Source organism: Danio rerio, chromosome 7, assembly GCF_049306965.1.
Source record: "Danio rerio strain Tuebingen ecotype United States chromosome 7, GRCz12tu, whole genome shotgun sequence".
In the NCBI taxonomy this organism is placed as follows: Eukaryota; Metazoa; Chordata; class Actinopteri; order Cypriniformes; family Danionidae; genus Danio; species Danio rerio.
Window position 1 is genome coordinate 70,087,045 of NC_133182.1, and position 20,471 is coordinate 70,107,515.

Here is a 20,471-nt window from a genome sequence, read left to right on the forward strand (position 1 = left end):
ATTACTCTTAAAATTCTTTGAATGAAAAATAAACATAACATTTCTGTGTGGTAAAGGGTATTTTGAAATTCAGTAATTCAGCAAATAAATACATTGTCATTTATTTAAAAATATATAATGAATATTGTTCATTCATTCATTCATTTTCTTGTCGGCTTAGTCCCTTTATTAATCTAGGATCGCCACATTGGAATGAACCGCCAACTTATCCAGCACGTTTTTGCCCATGTTTTGCACGTTATGCCCTTCCAGCCGCAACCCATCCCTGGGAAACATCCACACACTCATTCACACACACTCATACACTACGGACAATTTAGCCTACCAAATTCACCTGTACCGCATGTCTTTAGACTGTGGGGGAAACCGGAGCACCCGGAGGAAACCCACGCGAACGCAGGGAGAACATGCAAACTCCACACAGAAACGCCAACTGAGCCGAGGATCGAACCAGCAACCCAGCGACCTTCTTGCTGTGAGGCAACAGCACTACCAACTGCGCCACTGCTTCGCCCATAATGAATAATAAATGCAATAAAAATTATTAAAAACAGAAATTAGCTATCTATAATAAAGATGCCCAAACCAGGGCCCACAGGCCAAAGTTGGCCCATAAAACTTTTGATTTGGCCCGCCATCCCATTTGAGAAGGTTGTTAACGTAACCTTTTGTTTGGTATATTTACCTTCAGCCCACAGCCCTCAATCAAGTTTGGTTTTTGGCCCTTCGTAAGAAAAAATTTGGGTACCCCGGATCTATAATTTCACAATCATTGCCTTTTTTATTTGTTAGAAAATCAAAAAAAAAAAATAAATATATATATATATATATATATATATATATATATATATATATATATATATATATAAAAATAATAATAATAATTCTAAACAATTTTAAACATAAAATATATAAAGTGTATTATGAATTTTTTTTCACATTAAACTACTTATGTTCTACATTTCGTCACCTTAGGATTACAAGGTTCTATCTGACATTTTTGTCAAAATTGAGTTATTGACATATTCTTATTAAATTACAACTTATTTGCATTATGGGATGTTTTTTTAATAAGCTGTTTACATTTTAAGACTTTTTATTTAAAAAACAAAAAAGGTTTTATCTACAAAGTGGAACTCTAGTTTCGCTGTATAAGGTTCTTTCGGTCAGCCAATCAGCATTTCAAATGCATGCACGAGGACTAAAATAATGCTGCACAGCACAACATTGAGAAGAAACCTGAAAAGATTTGTGTAAATGTGATTATATAGAGCCATTGTTATTTTGATATTGAGATGAAATATTCAATTTTACATTGTTGAAAATGTAACATTTTTTACATTGTTTGAAAAATGTAATATATTAAATGTGAAATATTTTCTATTCCTGTATATATAGTCAGTGAAACATCTCTCAGTGTTAAACAACTCATTTGCTCATTGTCTGTATTCTTTTAAAGACTTTAAATTTTATATTAAGCCTTGAAGGGCACATACTTGTTTAATTCATGGGACATACCTCACTAAAGACAATTCCATTGTTCAAATTCAATAAATATTCCAATATTAATTACATAAAATTGACATCTAATATATATATATATTTATTTATTTATATATTTATATATTTATATATATATATATATATATATATATATATATATATATATATATATATATATATATATATATATATATATATATATATAGTTAGTAAAATATTTAGCACAGCCATGTATGCTTAATTTGAACAAGAAAAAACATTCATCCTAAAACATTAAAAATTATAGAAAGAATTTGACTTGACATCAACATTTTGTTACAACACCGTTTTGTTTTTTAAATTAAATTAATAAGCAGACTGATTGTATGTCTTTATAATTAATGCTTCAATTAATGATCTCCCAGATAGAACCTTGTAATTCCAAACAGAAAATGACTTTTTAGAATGAGAAGGTTTTCTGCATTTGAGTACATTTATGGTCTCTGTCATATTAATTTATGAAAGAGCACTGTTACATGCATATTGTTTGCTATATGGAATACAAAATTTTTGAAGCTCAATATCTCAAACTCATTCAAAACGCAGATAGAACCTTATAATTACAAGGCGACGAATTGTTAAAAAAAAAAAAAGAAAAGAAAAAGTTTTAGTCATGATGTTAGACCACCACTAGGTGGAGTCAGAGTTTTTCATTTAGCACAGCAACAAGACTAAAACACGAACACAAGCTGTACTTGCATGCAGTTCCAAACTTTACATTTTAAAAACATATACATTAATAACACTTAATATTTTAATGAATGAATCATGATTTTGAGCTTGATAATTTGTGTACTTAGAACTTTTCAAATATATACGGTTGAAGTCATAATTATTAGCCCCCTTTGATTTTTTTTTTCTTTTTTTAAATATTTGCCAAATATTGTTTAACACATCAAGGATATTTTCACAGTATGTGTGATAATATTTTTTTCTTCTGGAGAAAGTCTTTCGGCTAGAATAAAAGCACCTTTAACCTGTATTTTTTTTTTCAATTGTCTACAGAAAAAAACATTGTTATACAATAACTTAATTACTCTAACCGGCCTATTTAACCCAATTAGTTAAGCCTTTTAATGTTACTTTTAGCTGTATCGAAGTGTCTTAAAAATAATCTAGTAAAATATTATTTACTGTCATCATGGCAAGGATAAAATAAATCAGTTATAAGAGATGAGTTATTAAAACTATTATGTTTAGAAATGTGTTAAAAAAATCTCTCCGTAAACAGAAATTGGGAGAAAAAATAAACAGAGGCCTAATAATTCAGGGGGGCTAATATTTCTGACTTCAACTGTATATTCATGCAGTTCTTCTTCTATAGCAGGGTTGTCTAAACTCAGCTCTGGAGGGCTGTTGTCCTACATAGTTTAGCTCCAACTTACTTCAACACCTGCCTGGAAGTTTTTAGTATACCTAGAAAGAGCTTGATTAGCTGGTTCGGGTACATTTAATTGGGTCTGGAACTAATATATGTAAGACACCGGCCCTCCAGAGCTGAGTTTGGGCACTCCAGTTCTATAGTATTTTGAGTGAGTTGCAGTAGAGTTCGGATTCAAGTTCTTAAAAAGGCTATACATGATAGCTAGGAACTATACTTTTACTGTTCCTAGCTATCATGACCAATAGAATATTGCAACCTTTCACTAATTATTATAGTACACAATGTACTGTAACTACAGCTTTAAATAGGAAAAAACGATCAAAAAAGATGCGCATGGTCTAATTTGATTCAACTATCTATGCTAAGCTAAGCTAAGCTAAGCTAAAAGTGCTCAGACCCAGAGTTCGTCTGAATGGATTCAAAACTGGGAAAACTCAACTGTTTATAGGTGAGTTGTAAAATGAGCAATTTTGGTCATTCCTTTATGAGTGAGTAAATGTTGAGTTCATTTTCAGTTTTGGGTGAAGCTTTACAGATTTATATCAGTTGAGTATTTTTTTTAAACCTAAATTGTGTTATTGTTTTGTACCACACTAGCTTATAGATATTATTTAGGTCTTACATACTGATACTAACATCTAAAAAAAAAGTTATTTTAATTTCCCTGGACCTTTAGGATTAAGCATGGTCAAGTACTATCCACATGTAATGCATCAATTCAATTCTGTGACTGTGAATGCAAATGACTTCGACGCTATAGGTGTTCAATGGCCACAGTTGTTTTTTTCACAACTTTATTTCCTTATTTTTATCTGATCTAAGGTTTCTTACGGAAAGGTTATCCATTAAAACCAAATAAAGAAATGTGGGTTGGGTTTTATCAGTGTGTGTGGGAGTTTACATAACCTTACTGTTTGGCTGAAATTCAGAGAGCAGTGATCAATAGAAATAGTTTCGTGTACACGGTCTGCTAATGTTCCCACACAGATACGGCCGGTGCAAGAGAAGGCTTTTGTATATTGACTTTTATGTGACCATGAGTTGTCAACACACACACACACATACAAGCGGCAAAAAATCCCCTCTCTCTGCACCTTGGCAGTACTCATTTGTGATAATGCCTTACTCATGGGCTGACGAGTGGCGTTTAGAGCCTCCCACTCTTCCATCATGCTTTGTCCTCCCTCTCTGTGCTTTTTGTCAGGTGCAACCTCTCTGGAGAGATGATCAGAAAAATGCAGACTAAACAAACCTAACACCATGACCCCAGAGGTCAGCAGACTGCTCTTCTTCGACTCCACCCAGTGTTAAACAATACCACACATGAGAATGAGATGCTCCAGGCCAGTCCATGTGTGTGTTAATTGTTTCGCATAGACTGCTGTTAGATATCAAAATCTGCTATTATTAAATGCAGATTTCAACATGAGCACGAACAGTTTTCTTCAAATAGGTTTCTTATCAAAGACCAAATTACAGTTACAGATGACGGAAATACAATAACAGGCCACTTTATTAGGTACATTTTGCAAAGTCTATAATTTCATATTATGCTCTATCGTTTAATTTGTGCGATCTCAAAATGTGATGTCACAAAATAAATAATATACTTTTAAAGTATTTTATTTAATACTTTTTAAATAATATTGGCGCTGTATTACACACCATACGGACAGAAGCATGAAAAGCAGCATTGTGAGAAATTTACTATATTGAACGTAAGCTGAAATGTTTACATTTTGCATATTATTTAGCGATATTCTTATGTTGGACCTGTAATCATTCGTTTTTCACAGTCTATTCTGTTTTATATTCAAAATAAACTGGCTAATCTAGTTTTTACTTCGCCCAAAATCAAAAAGCTTGTCACGGGTAAACAAACTAATTTTCCTTGCATGTTAATTACACCAAAACAAGCCAATAGCTTTACCCCTGCGATCTGCTAGTGTCGAGGGATATGAAACAAAAAAACGAAGTTTTTGTGTTAGCACCAGTCTATGGTTAGCAGTTAGCACACTTAAAAACGATCCACTGATATGGAAAGCTGTTGGGGCCAAAACATCTAGAATTAACACATTTGCACAATGTTACGTGTTAATACTTAGTTGCCTGTTAACTCGTGATTGATCGCATGTTAATGTGTACTTTACATCAGTGGTCCGTGGGTCAGTTGGTACCAGACCACACAAGAGATCATTATTTATTTCTGTTTTATTTATTATCTGAGTCTGAACAATCTTTTATTTTGAAAAATCTTTTATTTTGAAAAGGCACCGTATTCTCTCGCTTACATCTCGGTCACTTAAGCGCCAAAATTTAACTCACAATCTAGCAAAATGAGTAAGAAACAACCGTCTTTGGAAAGTTTCTTTGCGAAGGGGAAAATGCCCTGAAGGACCCAGAAACTGCCATTGAATGGATCTGCAACCCATTTGTCAACAAATCAGGAGAATCCACCATGTCTGTGCAAGAAGAAAACCAACTGTTTGAAATCACAAATGATGCCGGCCAACTTGTCCACATGCAAGTTCATTATTTCCAATGGAGGTGTGTGGCTTGTGCACGCATATAGGGAGGCACATGCTCGTGCCTACTAGGCACCCCCTTTTAAAACATCTACATTTTTCGAAATATCGCAAATCACGTCTCAAAGTTTAATATTTAAAGTTTTTAAGTCTTTTTTTAGGGGTGAACTGTCCATTTAACCCTTGGGTTGCTCCAGGCAGATTGTCTCTACAATTATAGCACTGAAAGCTATTGTGAATGAAAAGCATCTGCTAGATGGCCAGTGACTAGTCAAGTGTTTCATGTAGGAGGCATTTAGCGTGGAATGTTAGTGGGTCAGTAAACTAGCAACAGAGATGATGTCAGATGATAATATGGTATCTGAGGATTGGAATGTGTGGAGCAGGCCTTGAATAAAGACCGCTTGCAGCTTGCGTCTTCCTGTCTAGGATATAGCAGGTCACACTGTGTCCGTCATGCTCATCTGTGGAAACATATTGTGTGAACAGGTGTGCAACAGTAACAGTTCAACACATGATCATTCTGTATTTCTCAACAAAACTTTGCTTGTAGTTTCCTGTTGAGCTACGGCACACCTATTGATTACTGTATTGCAACAAATTGTACTTTGTTTTAAAAGAAATTAATACTTTTAGGGAGTATTTCAACAACATGCACACACAAAGAATATTGAAAACAGCAAAAATTTTGTACTTGAGATTAATACTTACTGTTTTCATTTGCATGTCATGATTCTGCCAATTATAATGCGATCCTGAACATCACCTAACATCTAACATTTTAACATAAACGTTGAGTGTATTCCTTAAGATTGATTAGCTGATTGAAATGTTGTCCCAGGATCAACATAGATGTTAGTTGCGACATAGGCTCATTTTGAAAACGTATCCCTATATCTGATACATATAATCTGGAGATCACGAATTAAGTAAGTACATATGGCTGCATTTAGTTTTTAAAACAAATGCTATACATGTGGTATGACGCTTTTCCTTTTTGCACTTACCAGCTGATCGATTACCTCGGTATGGACGGCTTTTCCGCTGTTACCGGTTTGTCCAGTTTGACGCAGAGAGGAGATGACCACTATGATAAGGTACGAAGCAGGTGTAGAACAGTTCCAGAAAGCAGGTAAGATAAAAACAAACCAAAAAAAGATTAAACGAGTAATAAACAGTGTGAGAATGTGGTAAAGTATGAGGGGGGGGAGTGGGGAGGGGCAATCGGTGCTTTTGAGAACACTATTGGTTGAGTTTAGGGAAGGAGGAGAGTGAGTCGATCGATCGGTCATTCAATCAGTCACTCGACAGTGTTTTTTCGCAAATGGCGAGAGAAATTTGAGATCTGAAAAAGCATATTGGGGCCTCTGGTGAATTCGCAAAAACAAACATTCCAAGAAAACTTAGCTCCTGGGACGTATTTGGCATGTTTTTACTGTAGTAATATGTCAGCAGTGCATTGGTCGCCACAGTAAGTGTTTAATAATAGATACATTAATGTTAGTAATAAATAGGCTAATTCCCGAACAACAAATCGACATATTAAAATTTAATTTGAAACTAAAAATCAAGAAAAGGGTAGTTTAAAATGTTGCTTTTCCATCATAGAAATATTTTGAATATTTTTTAATAGAAAATATTTTAATTTAATGTAAATTCAAATATAACACTTGAAAATGTCAAAACATTATTTCTTTTTTAGCAAATAAATGCAGCCTTAATAAATATAAAATATTTATTTTATGTTGTCTGTGTATATATATATATATATATATATATATATATATATATATATATATATATATATATATATATATATATATATATTTATATATGTGTGTGTGTGTGTGTGTGTGTGTGTGTGTGTAAACAACAGTTCTGTATTACTTTGCCCATATACAGCGACAAGCAGAGGACACTCTAAAGTTTAACACATATTTCTGCTGTTGGACAACATAATGTACTTTTGAGGTTTTAGTTAAGAATGTAGTTGTTTATTTATGAAGGTAGTGCCAATTTTAAATATTTATCATTTCTGAGAGATGGCCATTAGCCTGTCTTTGAGCATACCAAAGACGGTTGATATTGTTCATCCACAAGATGGCAACAGCTGACCAAATGATTAAAAATCAGGTTAGTGATACTCTAAGTCGATCTCTCTCTCTTCATGTTGTAGTGCTGTATTTGTACCATATGATTGTACTGTTTCAAGTGTGAGATGGGACTCACATATCAGGAATTTATTTATTTTGTTTTGGCCACTCTTTGCATAACCCTGAGTTACTTTTTCGTTGGCCATCTGCTTGTTTCTAATGAGTATCCTGTTTTCATTACAGCAGACTAATTCAGTGAATTAGTGTTCAGCGTTTTTCCTTCTCGCAAACACAACAGTAATGTGCTAGTGTTTGTGCTGCTTTAGTTTTTTCGGGGATAATTATTGTGATCTTCCGATTGCAACAGAGAAAAACTGGGAAATGTCTGTAGACTGATGGCATTTCATGGCATTTAGCCTTAAAATCTCAAAATGTGAGCAAAATCACCTGTTTTGGCATCACTTTAGACATTATGCTAGAGAATCATTCAAATACTAGCTCTAAGTGACATTTATGAAGTAGCATTATTTTCAAAATGATGCACAGGTAGGCCTAGTTTCCCAATCAAGGAATGTGTGCTTCCATTATTCCTGTAATATTTTGAAGTAAAACATTATTTCCTTAAAAAGGCTAGTATTAAATGTAATTTAAAAACATGACCAGAGCTTGAGCATTACTTGCGTGTGTGTGAGAGTGTGTATGCGGGTATGTGCACGTGTGTGTGCTGCTAAATGAAAATAAAAGATAGTTTTAAAAGTATTGTAGTACAAAATATTATTTTATCCAAACACTCTTTAATATTGAAGTTATAGTAAACCACACGTTCAACAGCAAATGTTTATAAAATATGTTCTTTCTGCAACCCTTTATAAGAGACCCCTAGATAAAGCACACTTGATTCTAATGTCTGGATATAGATTTGTGACTCTTACCATGAGTTATTGCATTAAACAGACGGTCACGTTCAGGGTGCGGTCAGTATGAGAGTCTTTTTTTTCCATACGGCACACTCTTTATCACTCTTTCTACATCTCCGTCGCTCTATCTCTCTCAGTCGAGAACAGGTGGAGAGATTCCTGAGGGAGATAGACGTATTTGCACAGGAATGAAACGGCAGTTGGGACGGGTTGCGTGGGTGTAATGGTCAGCTGTCCACACGGCTTGACTGGTGAGTGAAAATGTAGCTCAATGTTGAGGCCAAGCGCTTGGCAAAGGAAGTGGGCAGAAAGGTCAGTCGGGCTTGTCCTTACACCTCTCTCATCCCAGAATAGCAGACGTTTTGGCTGTGGTCCTGAACTGAGCAGCTCATGGTGATGTTAATGAAGCATTAAGGGGATGGCTCACCCAAAACTGAAAATTTCTCATCATTTACACACATTTGAATTGTTTTCACATTACTTGTTTGACCTTTTTTCTTTAATCGCACACTAATAACAATACTTTGAAGAAAGCTGGAAACCTGTAAGCATTGACTTCCATAATATTTGCTTTTCCTACAGGAAGTCAGTATATGTCACTGTCATCTCAGCAAGAGTTTCCACCAGACACACTAGAGGGCACTCCATACACATCTGCCACTGAACCAGACTACGGCTGCGTCCGAAACCGCATACTTCCATACTATATAGTACGCTAAAATCAGTATGCGAGCCGAGTAGTATGTCCGAATTCATAGAATTCGAAAATCAGTAGGCAAGAAGTACCCGGATGACTTACTACTTTCGGCGAGATTCTGAAGTGCGCATCCCATGCATGCTGCGCTATCCCATAATGCCCCGTGAGAGAATTCATGAATGGAAGTGAGGCGACGCAACTGACGCAGGTAGGTCACATGACCATGACAAAATGGCGGATGTAGTACGTCCGAATTCCATTCATACTTTTCACACTCATACTGTATAGAACGTACTTTTCTAAGGCCGAGTAATACGTTTACATTCAAATGCAGTACCTACTGAGTAGTAGGCGGTTTCGGACGCAGCCTACTACTCCCATAATAATCTGCACCTCACACCTGACGTTCATGAATTTTGATTACACTACACCTGCAGCTCATTATCACACAGTGCAGCAATGGCTGTATCTGAAATCGCCTACTACTCAAGTATTGTCGGTACTATATTTGAATTTACTAGAGTTTGAATGTTTCTCAGAAGTACTACATTTGCCGTTTGTCATTATCACATGACCTACCTGCGTGAGTTGAATCACTTTACTCTCATTTGTGAATTATCTCACGTGGCATCATGGGATAGCATAGTGTCCATTGGATGTGCACTTCAGAATCTAAGCAGAAAAAGTAGGTCATTAGGAAATTTCTCCCATACTGAAACTCACTCAAGGGTAAAGAAATAATGAGTAAATGTTCCTTTTTTGGTGAAGTATCCCTTTAATGGACTTTTCTATGATGCAGAAACTTTTTCTGTTCTTCCTCTTTCAGACTTTGCTTGAATTTGTATTTTTAGAGATGTTCAAGTCAAGCAACCCTGATTTTTTTATTTATTTATTCATTCATTCATTTTCTTTTTGGCTTAGTCCCTTTATTAATCTGGAATATGTTGTACGCAACGGATGCCCTTCCAGCTGCCACCCATCTCTGGGAAACATCCATACACACTCATTCACATACACTATGGACAATTTAGCCTACCCAATTCACCTGTACCGCATGTCTTTGGACTGTGGGGGAAACCGGAGCACCTGGAGTAAACCCACGTGAACGCAGGGAGAACATGCAAACTCCACAAAGAAACGCCAACTGACCCAGCTGAGGCTTGAACCAGCGACCTTCTTGCTGTGAGGCGACAGCACTACCTACTGCGCCACTGCCCATTTATTTATTTGTCTATCTATCTATCTATCTATCTATCTATCTATCTATCTATCTATCTATCTATCTATCCATCCATCCATCCATCCATCCATCCATCCATCCATCCATCCATCCATCCATCCATCCATCTTTATCACTTCAACAGAGTGTAAAAATCTTGGTTTTGTGGGTCTCGTCTATCAAATCTGACCTTCAATTTGTATTTTCTATTGGATTCAAGTCAGGTGAGCTTCCTCCGGTTTTCCCCACAGTCCAAAGACATGCGGTCCAGGTGAATTGGGTAGGCTAAATTGTCCATAGTGTATGTGAATGAGTGTGTATGGATGTTTCCCAGAGATGGGTTGCAGCTGGAAGGGCTTTCACTGTGTAAAAACGTGCTGGATAAGTCGGCGGTTCATTCCGCTGTGGCGACCCCAGATTAATTAAGGGACTAAGCCGAAAAGAAAATCAGTGAATGAATGATTCAAGTCAGGTAATTGCCTAGACCATTCCACAGCATAATTTTCTTTCTTGAAAGAGCGTTTGAGCGTTTCCTAGGCTGTTTTGGATCATTGTCTTGGTGAAATGTCAACCCTGGTTTCATCTTCATCATACTGGTAATGTAGATGTTGTACTAAAGCAGCTAATAATACAGTTTTTCTCAGTGGCTTTGGTGCATTTCTCACAACACTATTTACATTTGCATTTCTCAAAATATTTGAAAACAATTAGATTTGTTTTCTTTGCATACATGGATTTCGTTGGTTGTTACCAACATCTGGGGAAAATTTCAAGTCAAAGGCACCTTTAGAAATATGTTTCCTGAGGAAATGGTGACATGTTCAAGACTTATTTTCCCCGCTCTATCTATCTATCTATCTATCTATCTATCTATCTATCTATCTATCTATCTATCTATCTATCTATCTATCTATCTATCTATCTATCTATCTATCTATCTATCTATCTATCTATCTATCCATCCATCCATCCATCCATCCATCCATCCATCCATCCATCCATCCATCCCTATCTATCTATCTATCTATCTATCTATCTATCTATCTATCTATCTATCTATCTATCTATCCATCCATCCATCCATCCATCCATCCATCCATCCATCCATCCATCCATCCATCCATCCATATCTATCTATCTATCTATCTATCTATCTATCTATCTATCTATCTATCTATCTATCTATCTATCTATCTATCTATCTATCTATCTATCTATCTATCTATCTATCCATCCATCCATCCATCCATCCATCCATCCATCCATCCATCCATCCCTATCTATCTATCTATCTATCTATCTATCTATCTATCTATCTATCTATCTATCTATCTATCCATCCATCCATCCATCCATCCATCCATCCATCCATCCATCCATCCATCCATCCATCCATATCTATCTATCTATCTATCTATCTATCTATCTATCTATCTATCTATCTATCTATCTATCTATCTATCTATCTATCTATCTATCTATCTATCTATCTATCTATCTATCTATCTATCTATCTATCTGTCTGTCTGTCTGTCTGTCTATCTATCTATCTGTCTATCTATCTATCTATCTATCTAATTGTCCCCAACTGTCTGTGTATCTGTCTGTTCTTAAACTTAGGTAAAGTCCCTCAGAACAATATAAAAGGAAAAAGTGCACATGTAATCACAAGCGTGCACATTATTAAAAAGCAACACTCTGTTTCACCCAGAGTAAAACAAATGGAATCCAAGTTAACAATCAAATAAACTTAAATGCACCGCAGAAACATTTGCACGATCAGCATCAATAATCGCAGACCTAATCATGTCTGCCCATTAGCCAGAGGGTACCATAAGAGAAATCGCTGTTAAAACAATGACGTGCGCGCTGTAAAGTCCCGCTCGCTCAACACTCTTTGACTAGAGCCAAACCTTTAAAACGCACATGCGAGAGACCCGTTACAAATGCAAAAGGCAGACTTCAGGCCTCCTCCCAGCGCAGCATTATTATTCTCCTGACTCAGCCTTCACACAAACCTTCCTCTCCATTGTCATCATCGCCATCAGGGCTTTTACAGGCCTGGCTTCCTCTTCAGTTCCCATGGCGGTTCACAACTATGAGCTCAGTGCCCATTTTGAGGCCTTTTTTGTATGCACACTTCCTACAGGATTTTTTTTTTTTTTTGGCTCCCTTTCCCTTTCTCCATCAGTGTTTACTTAACCCACTTCTTATCAGTCTGAAATGTGTGTGTGTGTGTTTGTTTGTGTGTATTGGTTTAGCTATACTTATGTGGGCCCAATACTCTCCTCATTCATTTTCCTTCGGCTTAGTCCCTTATTTATCAGGGGTCACCACAGCGGAATGAACCACCAACTATTCCAGCATATGTTTTACACAGCGGATGCCTTCCCAGCCGCAACCCAGCACTGGGAAACACCCATACACACACACTCATACACTACAACCAATTTAGCTTACCCAATTCACCTATGGCACATGTCTTATAGAGTAAATTCATGTGAACATGGGAAGAACGTGCAAAGAGAAATGCCAACTGATCCAGCCGGGACTCAAACCAGCGACCTTCTTGGTGTAAGGCAACAAAAACCATTAAGCCATATTGAAATATCAAAACGAAAACTAGTAAGGACATATTACTGTTCCTCTCTAATATAAGTGCTTATAAATCACCCTAAGCAACCACCTAATTCACCTTGAAACAGTACTGCTTCTAGCACAAGATTTCTTTTTAATTTAATGGCTTCAAGATTCAATAGCATTAAACACACACGGGATGAGTTTGTGGCGATTAACTTTTGACATTTCTACAGGATGATAGCTAGAGCTACCATAATAGTCATGAAATATATGATAAGACGCTCATCCATCATCTATTTTAAGGTGAAGAATGTATAAAGATATAAACACTGGAAATGTCAACACTGTGCCACATGGGAGCTCTGGTATCAAGTTGCCACTTTATAACCTGACAAGATGCCCTGCAGAATTTTAGTGCAAATCCACACAGTAAAAAACATTTGTTAATTAACCATTTACGTATTTTGAGATTGGTTATTTACTGCATTATAGGATGTTAATCTGTGCTCTGTCCACTTATGATATTGACATATTGACATATGATATTGACATATATATATATACATACATACATACATACATACATACATACACACACACACACACACACACACACACACACACACACACATATATATATACATACATACATACATACATACATACATACATACACACACACACACACACACACACACACACACACACACACACACACATTGTAAATACCGTCATACCGCAATATTAATTTTTTCCGATATTACCGAAGTCGCATGAGTCGGTAAAACTATAGGTCTTCAGAGAAAATTTGCTCAGGCGAATGAAGCGAACGGGAGGTAGCGAAAACTACAATTCGCATCAGCCCATGCTTGACCATCATCCCTTGCGGTCTGTTGTCCCTACAGATCCAGTAATGTGGAAATGGAGTGTGCTGCTAGAAGCGGGGATGAAAAAGAGCTGGAAAACTCTAAAGCGGGTGTTGTCGTACTGAATAGCTGTGTTGTCGCGCGAGTTCTTATCAGCTGTGTTGTCGCGCGCGTACTGAATAGCTGTGTTGTCGCGCGAGTTCTTATCAGCTGTGTTGTCGCGCGAGTTCTTATCAGCTGTGTTGTCGCGCGCGTACTGAATAGCGGAGTTGTCAGCACAACGTTCAGATTGATGCAGACATGAGACCTCTATCTTACTCATGGTTTGTCCTCTCAAGTGGGGGAAAGACAATGCACAACGTTACCCACTGCTGTCAACCAAGTCATATCTCTCTTGTCCCAGAAACCTCAGTCCCAAAGGAAAGGTTTTTTTTTTCTGTTGCAGGGGACATTGTAAATGCCAAGAGATACCAGCTTTTACCAGATTATATTTATATGATAATTTTCCTTTAAACCCATCTCTATCTAAGTGAGTGAGTGATTAAATGTTGAATGTGATGAGTTTTCGACAATACTAAATTGAAACTTTATTTTTTTTTACATGGTTTAATATTTTTTTGTTATTAAAATTGAAGTTCCTGTTTCAAAGCTTACAGATAGATGGCTAATTTGTATGTCATTGACACTTTTGGCACTTTTTTGGAGTATTTTCATAAGTTTTGTTTTTTCCTGTAAATGATTCAATAAATACCGTACCGTGACATTCATACCGAGGTATTACCGAACCGTGAAATTCTGATACCGTTACATCCCTAATATATATATATATATATATATATATATACATATATATATATATATATATATATATATATATATATATATATATATATTGTAGCGAGTCAAGTAATACCACGTCGCCCTGGGCACAAATCCACACCAGCTGGATCATTCATCAACCACGGATCGCTCACAGCTGGACCTCATCAGCCAGGGAGAGATATAAGCCAGCCCCACACAGGAAGAGTTGAGCTTCATTTCAGATGACTCCCTGCGCTAACGCTTGTCTCTCTCTGTCTCTCCCACAGCCGAATCCAGCTCGTGACCGATCCAACACCATCCCTCTCACCAGTCTTCACCTTCTCCCCGGAGCACCTGAGCACGCACCTCTAAGAAGAGCACTCATTCACCCCTTTATCACTTGTAAATAAAAGCACCCTCCGGGGCATTGTTTGTAACTTCATCTACGGTGTTTGTGTTTTCCCTCTGCCTCGTTACAACTGGTGGAGAATGCGGGCATTGCAGAGGGAAAAATTCAGAAGAAACACTCACCATTAAGTAGAAAATAACCGGTGAATTTTTCTCTGTGTTTGTTACAGACAGGCATCCGCTCTCTCTCTCTCCCACGCTTCCTCTTACTCGGCTGTCAACATCCCGTCGCCATGTCTGTGGAAGAGGTACTGCTCCACCTAGCGGAGATCTCCAGCAAACAGAATTCCATCTCTGAGCAACTTACAGCCAGACAGGATCGACTGGAACAGCAGCTCCGCCAGGTGGCCAGACACCATTCGACTCCCGAAGTGAGTGCGCATCATCATCTCACTAAACTCAGCGACCTGGATGATATTGATGCATATTTACATACATTTGAAGTTATTGCCGAGAGAGAAGGCTGGCCAAAAGAAAACTGGGCGAGAATGTTGGCTCCGTTTCTCACAGGAGAAGCGCAACGAGCATATTTTTCACTAGAGACACCTAAAAATGAAGATTACAAAGCGTTAAAAAAGGAGATATTAGCCAGAATGGGGCTATCCACAATCAGCGCAGCCCAACAGTTTTCCCAATGGTCTTATGACGAGAAACAACCAGTGAGAACTCAAGCAGCTCAACTTTCTCGCCTGGGGAGGCTATGGTTATTGGGAGGAGATCCCTCGGCGGTCCAGGTCGCTGAGAAGGTGATCATCGAGAAGATGATGCGTGCATTACCCCGACGTTTGCGAACACTCACCAGCATGCGAAATCCTGAGTCACTGGCCACCCTGGTGGAGGCGATCGAGCTGGCTGAAGCTCACATCGCCAGAGATAATGGGGAGAGAGCGGCTCTGCCACCCCGGAGGGTAAGTGCACCTTGGCGACCGGTGGAGGGCACAGCGCGACCAGGCGGCAGACCAGCGGTCCCCAGCCCGATGGACGAGCCGATGCCTACCGAGCCGATGACGCACTCGACCCCGGCCTGGACAGCAGGGTGCTCGGTACACCGCAATATCCCTCCCGAAGCTCCCACCCATAAAGTCCAGCTAGAAGGGAAAACACAAACGGCCACTTTAGACACAGGAAGCGCCATCACCCTGGTTCACCCAAAAACTTTAAAATACCATCATGAAAGCAAAGGGCGAATTCCGATCACGTGTGTGCATGGTGATACCCGCCACGTACCCGCCCGAAGAGTGACCATCGCGGCGAAACCAGGCAGCTGGCGAATCGAAGTCGGGGTTGTTCCAGATCTTCCTGTGTCCCTCCTACTGGGCAGAGACTGGCCGGGGTTCGACGAACTCCTAACTCACCACCACGCTCCATCGGCTCGTTCAAAGAAGAAGAACAAGCCACGGGCTCATCGGGACCGCAAACCAGCGCTGATGACCACCGAGAGCGACAGAGGGGGTGAGTCATCTATATCTGCTAATCTATACTTTGATCTGTTTCAACAGATAACCGCAGGAGGTGACTTTGGCAGAGCACAGAGGGAAGATGAAACGCTCAAACACTGTTGGCCACAAGTACGGATCATCGACGGAAATGAGCGACTTCCCAGCCCTCACCCCCTCCCACATTTCATTGTGGAAAATGGTCTGCTGTACTGTGTCGCAGAGAGGCGGGGGGAAAAGAAGACACTACTGGTCGTTCCGAGGACCAAGAGGGAGACGGTCTTGGAACTGGCACATACCCACCCGATGGCTGGACATCTGGGAGCGGCCAACACGGTGAAAAGGATCCGCGATCGTTTCCATTGGCCGGGGCTAGACGGGGAAGTAAAAAGGTATTGCCAGGCATGTGACATCTGCCAGAGAACGTCTCCCCAACGACCACCCCCCAGCCCTCTAATACCACTACCGATCATCGACGTGCCCTTCACCCGAATTGGTATGGACTTGGTAGGGCCTTTGCCGAAGTCGGCCCGGGGACATGAGCACATCCTTGTTATCCTCGATTATGCCACCAGATACCCTGAAGCGATTCCCTTGAGGAAAGCCACGTCATCGGCCATCGCGAAGGAGCTGTTTCTGCTATGCAGTCGAGTGGGAATCCCAACAGAGATACTGACCGACCAGGGCACCCCCTTCATGTCCCGGTTGATGGCAGACCTCTGTCACCTCCTCAAGGTAAAACAACTAAAAACCTCAGTGTACCATCCACAGACTGACGGCCTTGTCGAGCGATTCAACAAAACTCTGAAACAGATGCTCCGACGGGTGGTGGCAGAGGACGGGCGCGACTGGGACCTCATGATCCCGTACGTGTTATTTGGTATCAGGGAAGTCCCCCAGGCCTCCACAGGATTTACCCCCTTCGAACTGCTGTTTGGCCGCCAACCCCGAGGCCTATTGGATGTGGCTCGTCAAGCCTGGGAACAGGAACCAGCCCCCCAGCGGTCGGTGATTGAACACGTACGGGACATGAGAGAACGCATCGACAAAATCATGCCCATCGTCAAACAACACCTGACCGAAGCCCAGCGCGCCCAGCAGAGATTGTATAACCGGCCCGCCCAACCCAGAGAGTTCCACCCAGGGGACAAGGTGATGATACTCATACCTACCACAACGTCGAAGTTCCTCGCATCCTGGAAGGGACCATACACCGTGGTAGAAAGGGTAGGGCCGGTAAATTATCGAGTCCGTCAGCCGGGACGAAGACGGGAAGAACAACTTTACCACATTAATCTTATGAAGAAGTGGGTTGCAGCTCCAGGTCATCTCGTTGCCTTCGCTGAAGAAACTCTTCCCGTTGTCCACATTGGTGAGCAACTCTCACCAAACCAGAAGGCGGAGCTGCAAGCCTTGGTTGGTCAGTTCAAGGATGCGTTCTCGGAGAAACCGGGCCGAACCTCCATCATCCAACACAACATTATCACTCCTCCTGGCACCATCGTCCGGCAAAGGCCTTATCGAGTTCCAGAGGCTCGCAGGCTGGCTATCGACGAGGAGATCCAGAAGATGAGAAGGTTAGGCATCATCGAACCATCCCGTAGCCCGTGGTCCAGCCCAATAGTGATGGTCCCCAAACCCGATGGCACCCTCCGTTTCTGCAACGACTTCAGGAAACTCAATGAGATCTCCAAGTTCGACGGATACCCCATGCCTCGGGTGGACGAGCTGCTGGATAGGCTGGGTGGAGCCCGATTTATCTCCACCATCGACCTCACCAAAGGCTACTGGCAGTTACCACTCAGTGAAGACGCCAAGGAGAAAACCGCCTTCTCCACACCCGGTGGGCACTGGCAATACCGGGTTCTTCCCTTCGGGCTCCACGGGGCCCCAGCCACATTCCAAAGAATGATGGACATCCTGCTGAGGCCCCACCAGCCATATGCAGCAGCCTACCTGGACGACCTCATCGTCCACTCAGAGTCATGGGAAGAACACCTATCCCGGTTACGGAGGGTGCTCTTAGATCTTCGACGGGCTGGGCTCACAGCTAATCCCAAGAAATGCCACCTGGGTCTAGCCGAAGCCAGATACCTCGGGTTCCACATTGGACGAGGTCTCATACAGCCACAGCAAAACAAGGTCAAGGCACTACAGGAAACTCCACAACCCACCACAAAGACCCAGGTACGTGCATTTCTGGGGTTAGCGGGCTACTATAGATGTTTCATACCTAACTTCTCATCCATAGCCAGCCCTTTGACAGACCTGACCAGAAAGGGGCAGCCGGAGAGGATAAGATGGACCAAGGAAGCCGACGACGCGTTCCGAGCCCTAAAGAAGTCCCTCACGTCCTCACCGGTACTGCACGCACCTGACTTCGGCTGCCCCTTCATTCTACAGACGGATGCTTCCGACTCGGGCCTGGGCGCGGTCCTCTCCCAGGTCCACGGCGATGAAGAACATCCCATAATGTACGTGAGTCGGAAGCTGACCCCCGCAGAGACCCGCTACGCAACGGTGGAGAAGGAGGCCCTGGCGATCAAGTGGGCAATCCTGGAGCTAAGGTACTATCTGCTTGGCAGGAAATTCACTCTGGTGACCGACCACGCCCCGCTACAATGGATGGCTACAGCGAAGAACAACAACGCTCGGGTCACCAGGTGGTTCCTGTCGCTCCAGGATTTCAACTTCGACGTCCAACATCGAGCCGGGGCCTCCCACGGAAACGCAGACGGACTCTCACGGCTCTGGTCAGGATGGGCAGGTCTGTCAAAACATTCTACCCCCCCTCTCAATACACTGCTCTTTCTTCGCAGGACACCCAGGACCAGGACGACGCTAAGGGGGGGGGAATGTAGCGAGTCAAGTAATACCACGTCGCCCTGGGCACAAATCCACACCAGCTGGATCATTCATCAACCACGGATCGCTCACAGCTGGACCTCATCAGCCAGGGAGAGATATAAGCCAGCCCCACACAGGAAGAGTTGAGCTTCATTTCAGATGACTCCCTGCGCTAACGCTTGTCTCTCTCTGTCTCTCCCACAGCCGAATCCAGCTCGTGACCGATCCAACACCATCCCTCTCACCAGTCTTCACCTTCTCCCCGGAGCACCTGAGCACGCACCTCTAAGAAGAGCACTCATTCACCCCTTTATCACTTGTAAATAAAAGCACCCTCCGGGGCATTGTTTGTAACTTCATCTACGGTGTTTGTGTTTTCCCTCTGCCTCGTTACAATATATGTATATATATATAATTTTTTTTTTACCAAATCAGTGATATCATTTATAATTTTTGGAATTAAAGACTTAATCCTGTAATTTTCTAAACAATTTAGTAGATTTGATCAAGACTGAGGTTGATTGGCAGATTTTCGCAAAAAAAATGTTGAAAAAATATTAATCTGATGCATTTTTACAACAATTTAATTCAGTGGATGTTTTCATCCCTTTCATAACAAAAGAGAAGTAACTTTGCTCAAAGTGTTACTTTGAGTTTTTTTTTTTTTTTTAATTCAAAGTATCTTCACAAAAAAAAATAAGATTCGTCACCAAAAATCATTCTGCTAGCTGAAACACAGAAAAAGTTATGGCCAAATTAACCCCTTCAGACCCCGCGTCCATTACAATGGACATCACATGACATCCCATTTTTCTGAAATTTGGAACATAATTCAGGTCTGAAGGGGTTAAGACACAAAATCCCCTCAGAGTGGATGAAAACCACCCCAACAGCACATGAGGGTTAATAAATGCCTGTTTAAATTAATTTAGCATCAAAAAAGCATTGTGGCATTGGTAAGTTGTCAAATCGTAGCTCCTTGATCATGTCAAATCGTCAAAAACCAAACTCAGCTAACTGAATAATCTACATAGAAAGGATGGACCCCATGTGCGAAGAAAGGATCCTAGAAATATATTGATATGGCCAAAAATGTACACTCCAGCCTCTGGTGAATTTACGAGAAATGGCATGAGAAAACATGTTCCAGTAACAT

General features: G+C 40.6%; 1 protein-coding gene across 1 annotated transcript; it reads left to right on the top strand.

Annotated features, from left to right (window-relative positions):
• Window positions 1–14,885: 14,885 nt before the first annotated feature.
• Window positions 14,886–19,997, top strand: LOC141375180 (uncharacterized). Its single transcript, XM_073907457.1, has 2 exons — window positions 14,886–15,026; window positions 15,203–19,997. The coding sequence occupies exon 2, from the start codon at window positions 15,266–15,268 to the stop codon at window positions 19,460–19,462; it is 4,197 nt and encodes a 1,398-aa protein (XP_073763558.1). The 5' UTR covers window positions 14,886–15,026; window positions 15,203–15,265; the 3' UTR covers window positions 19,463–19,997.
• The last annotated feature ends 474 nt before the right edge of the window (window positions 19,998–20,471 follow it).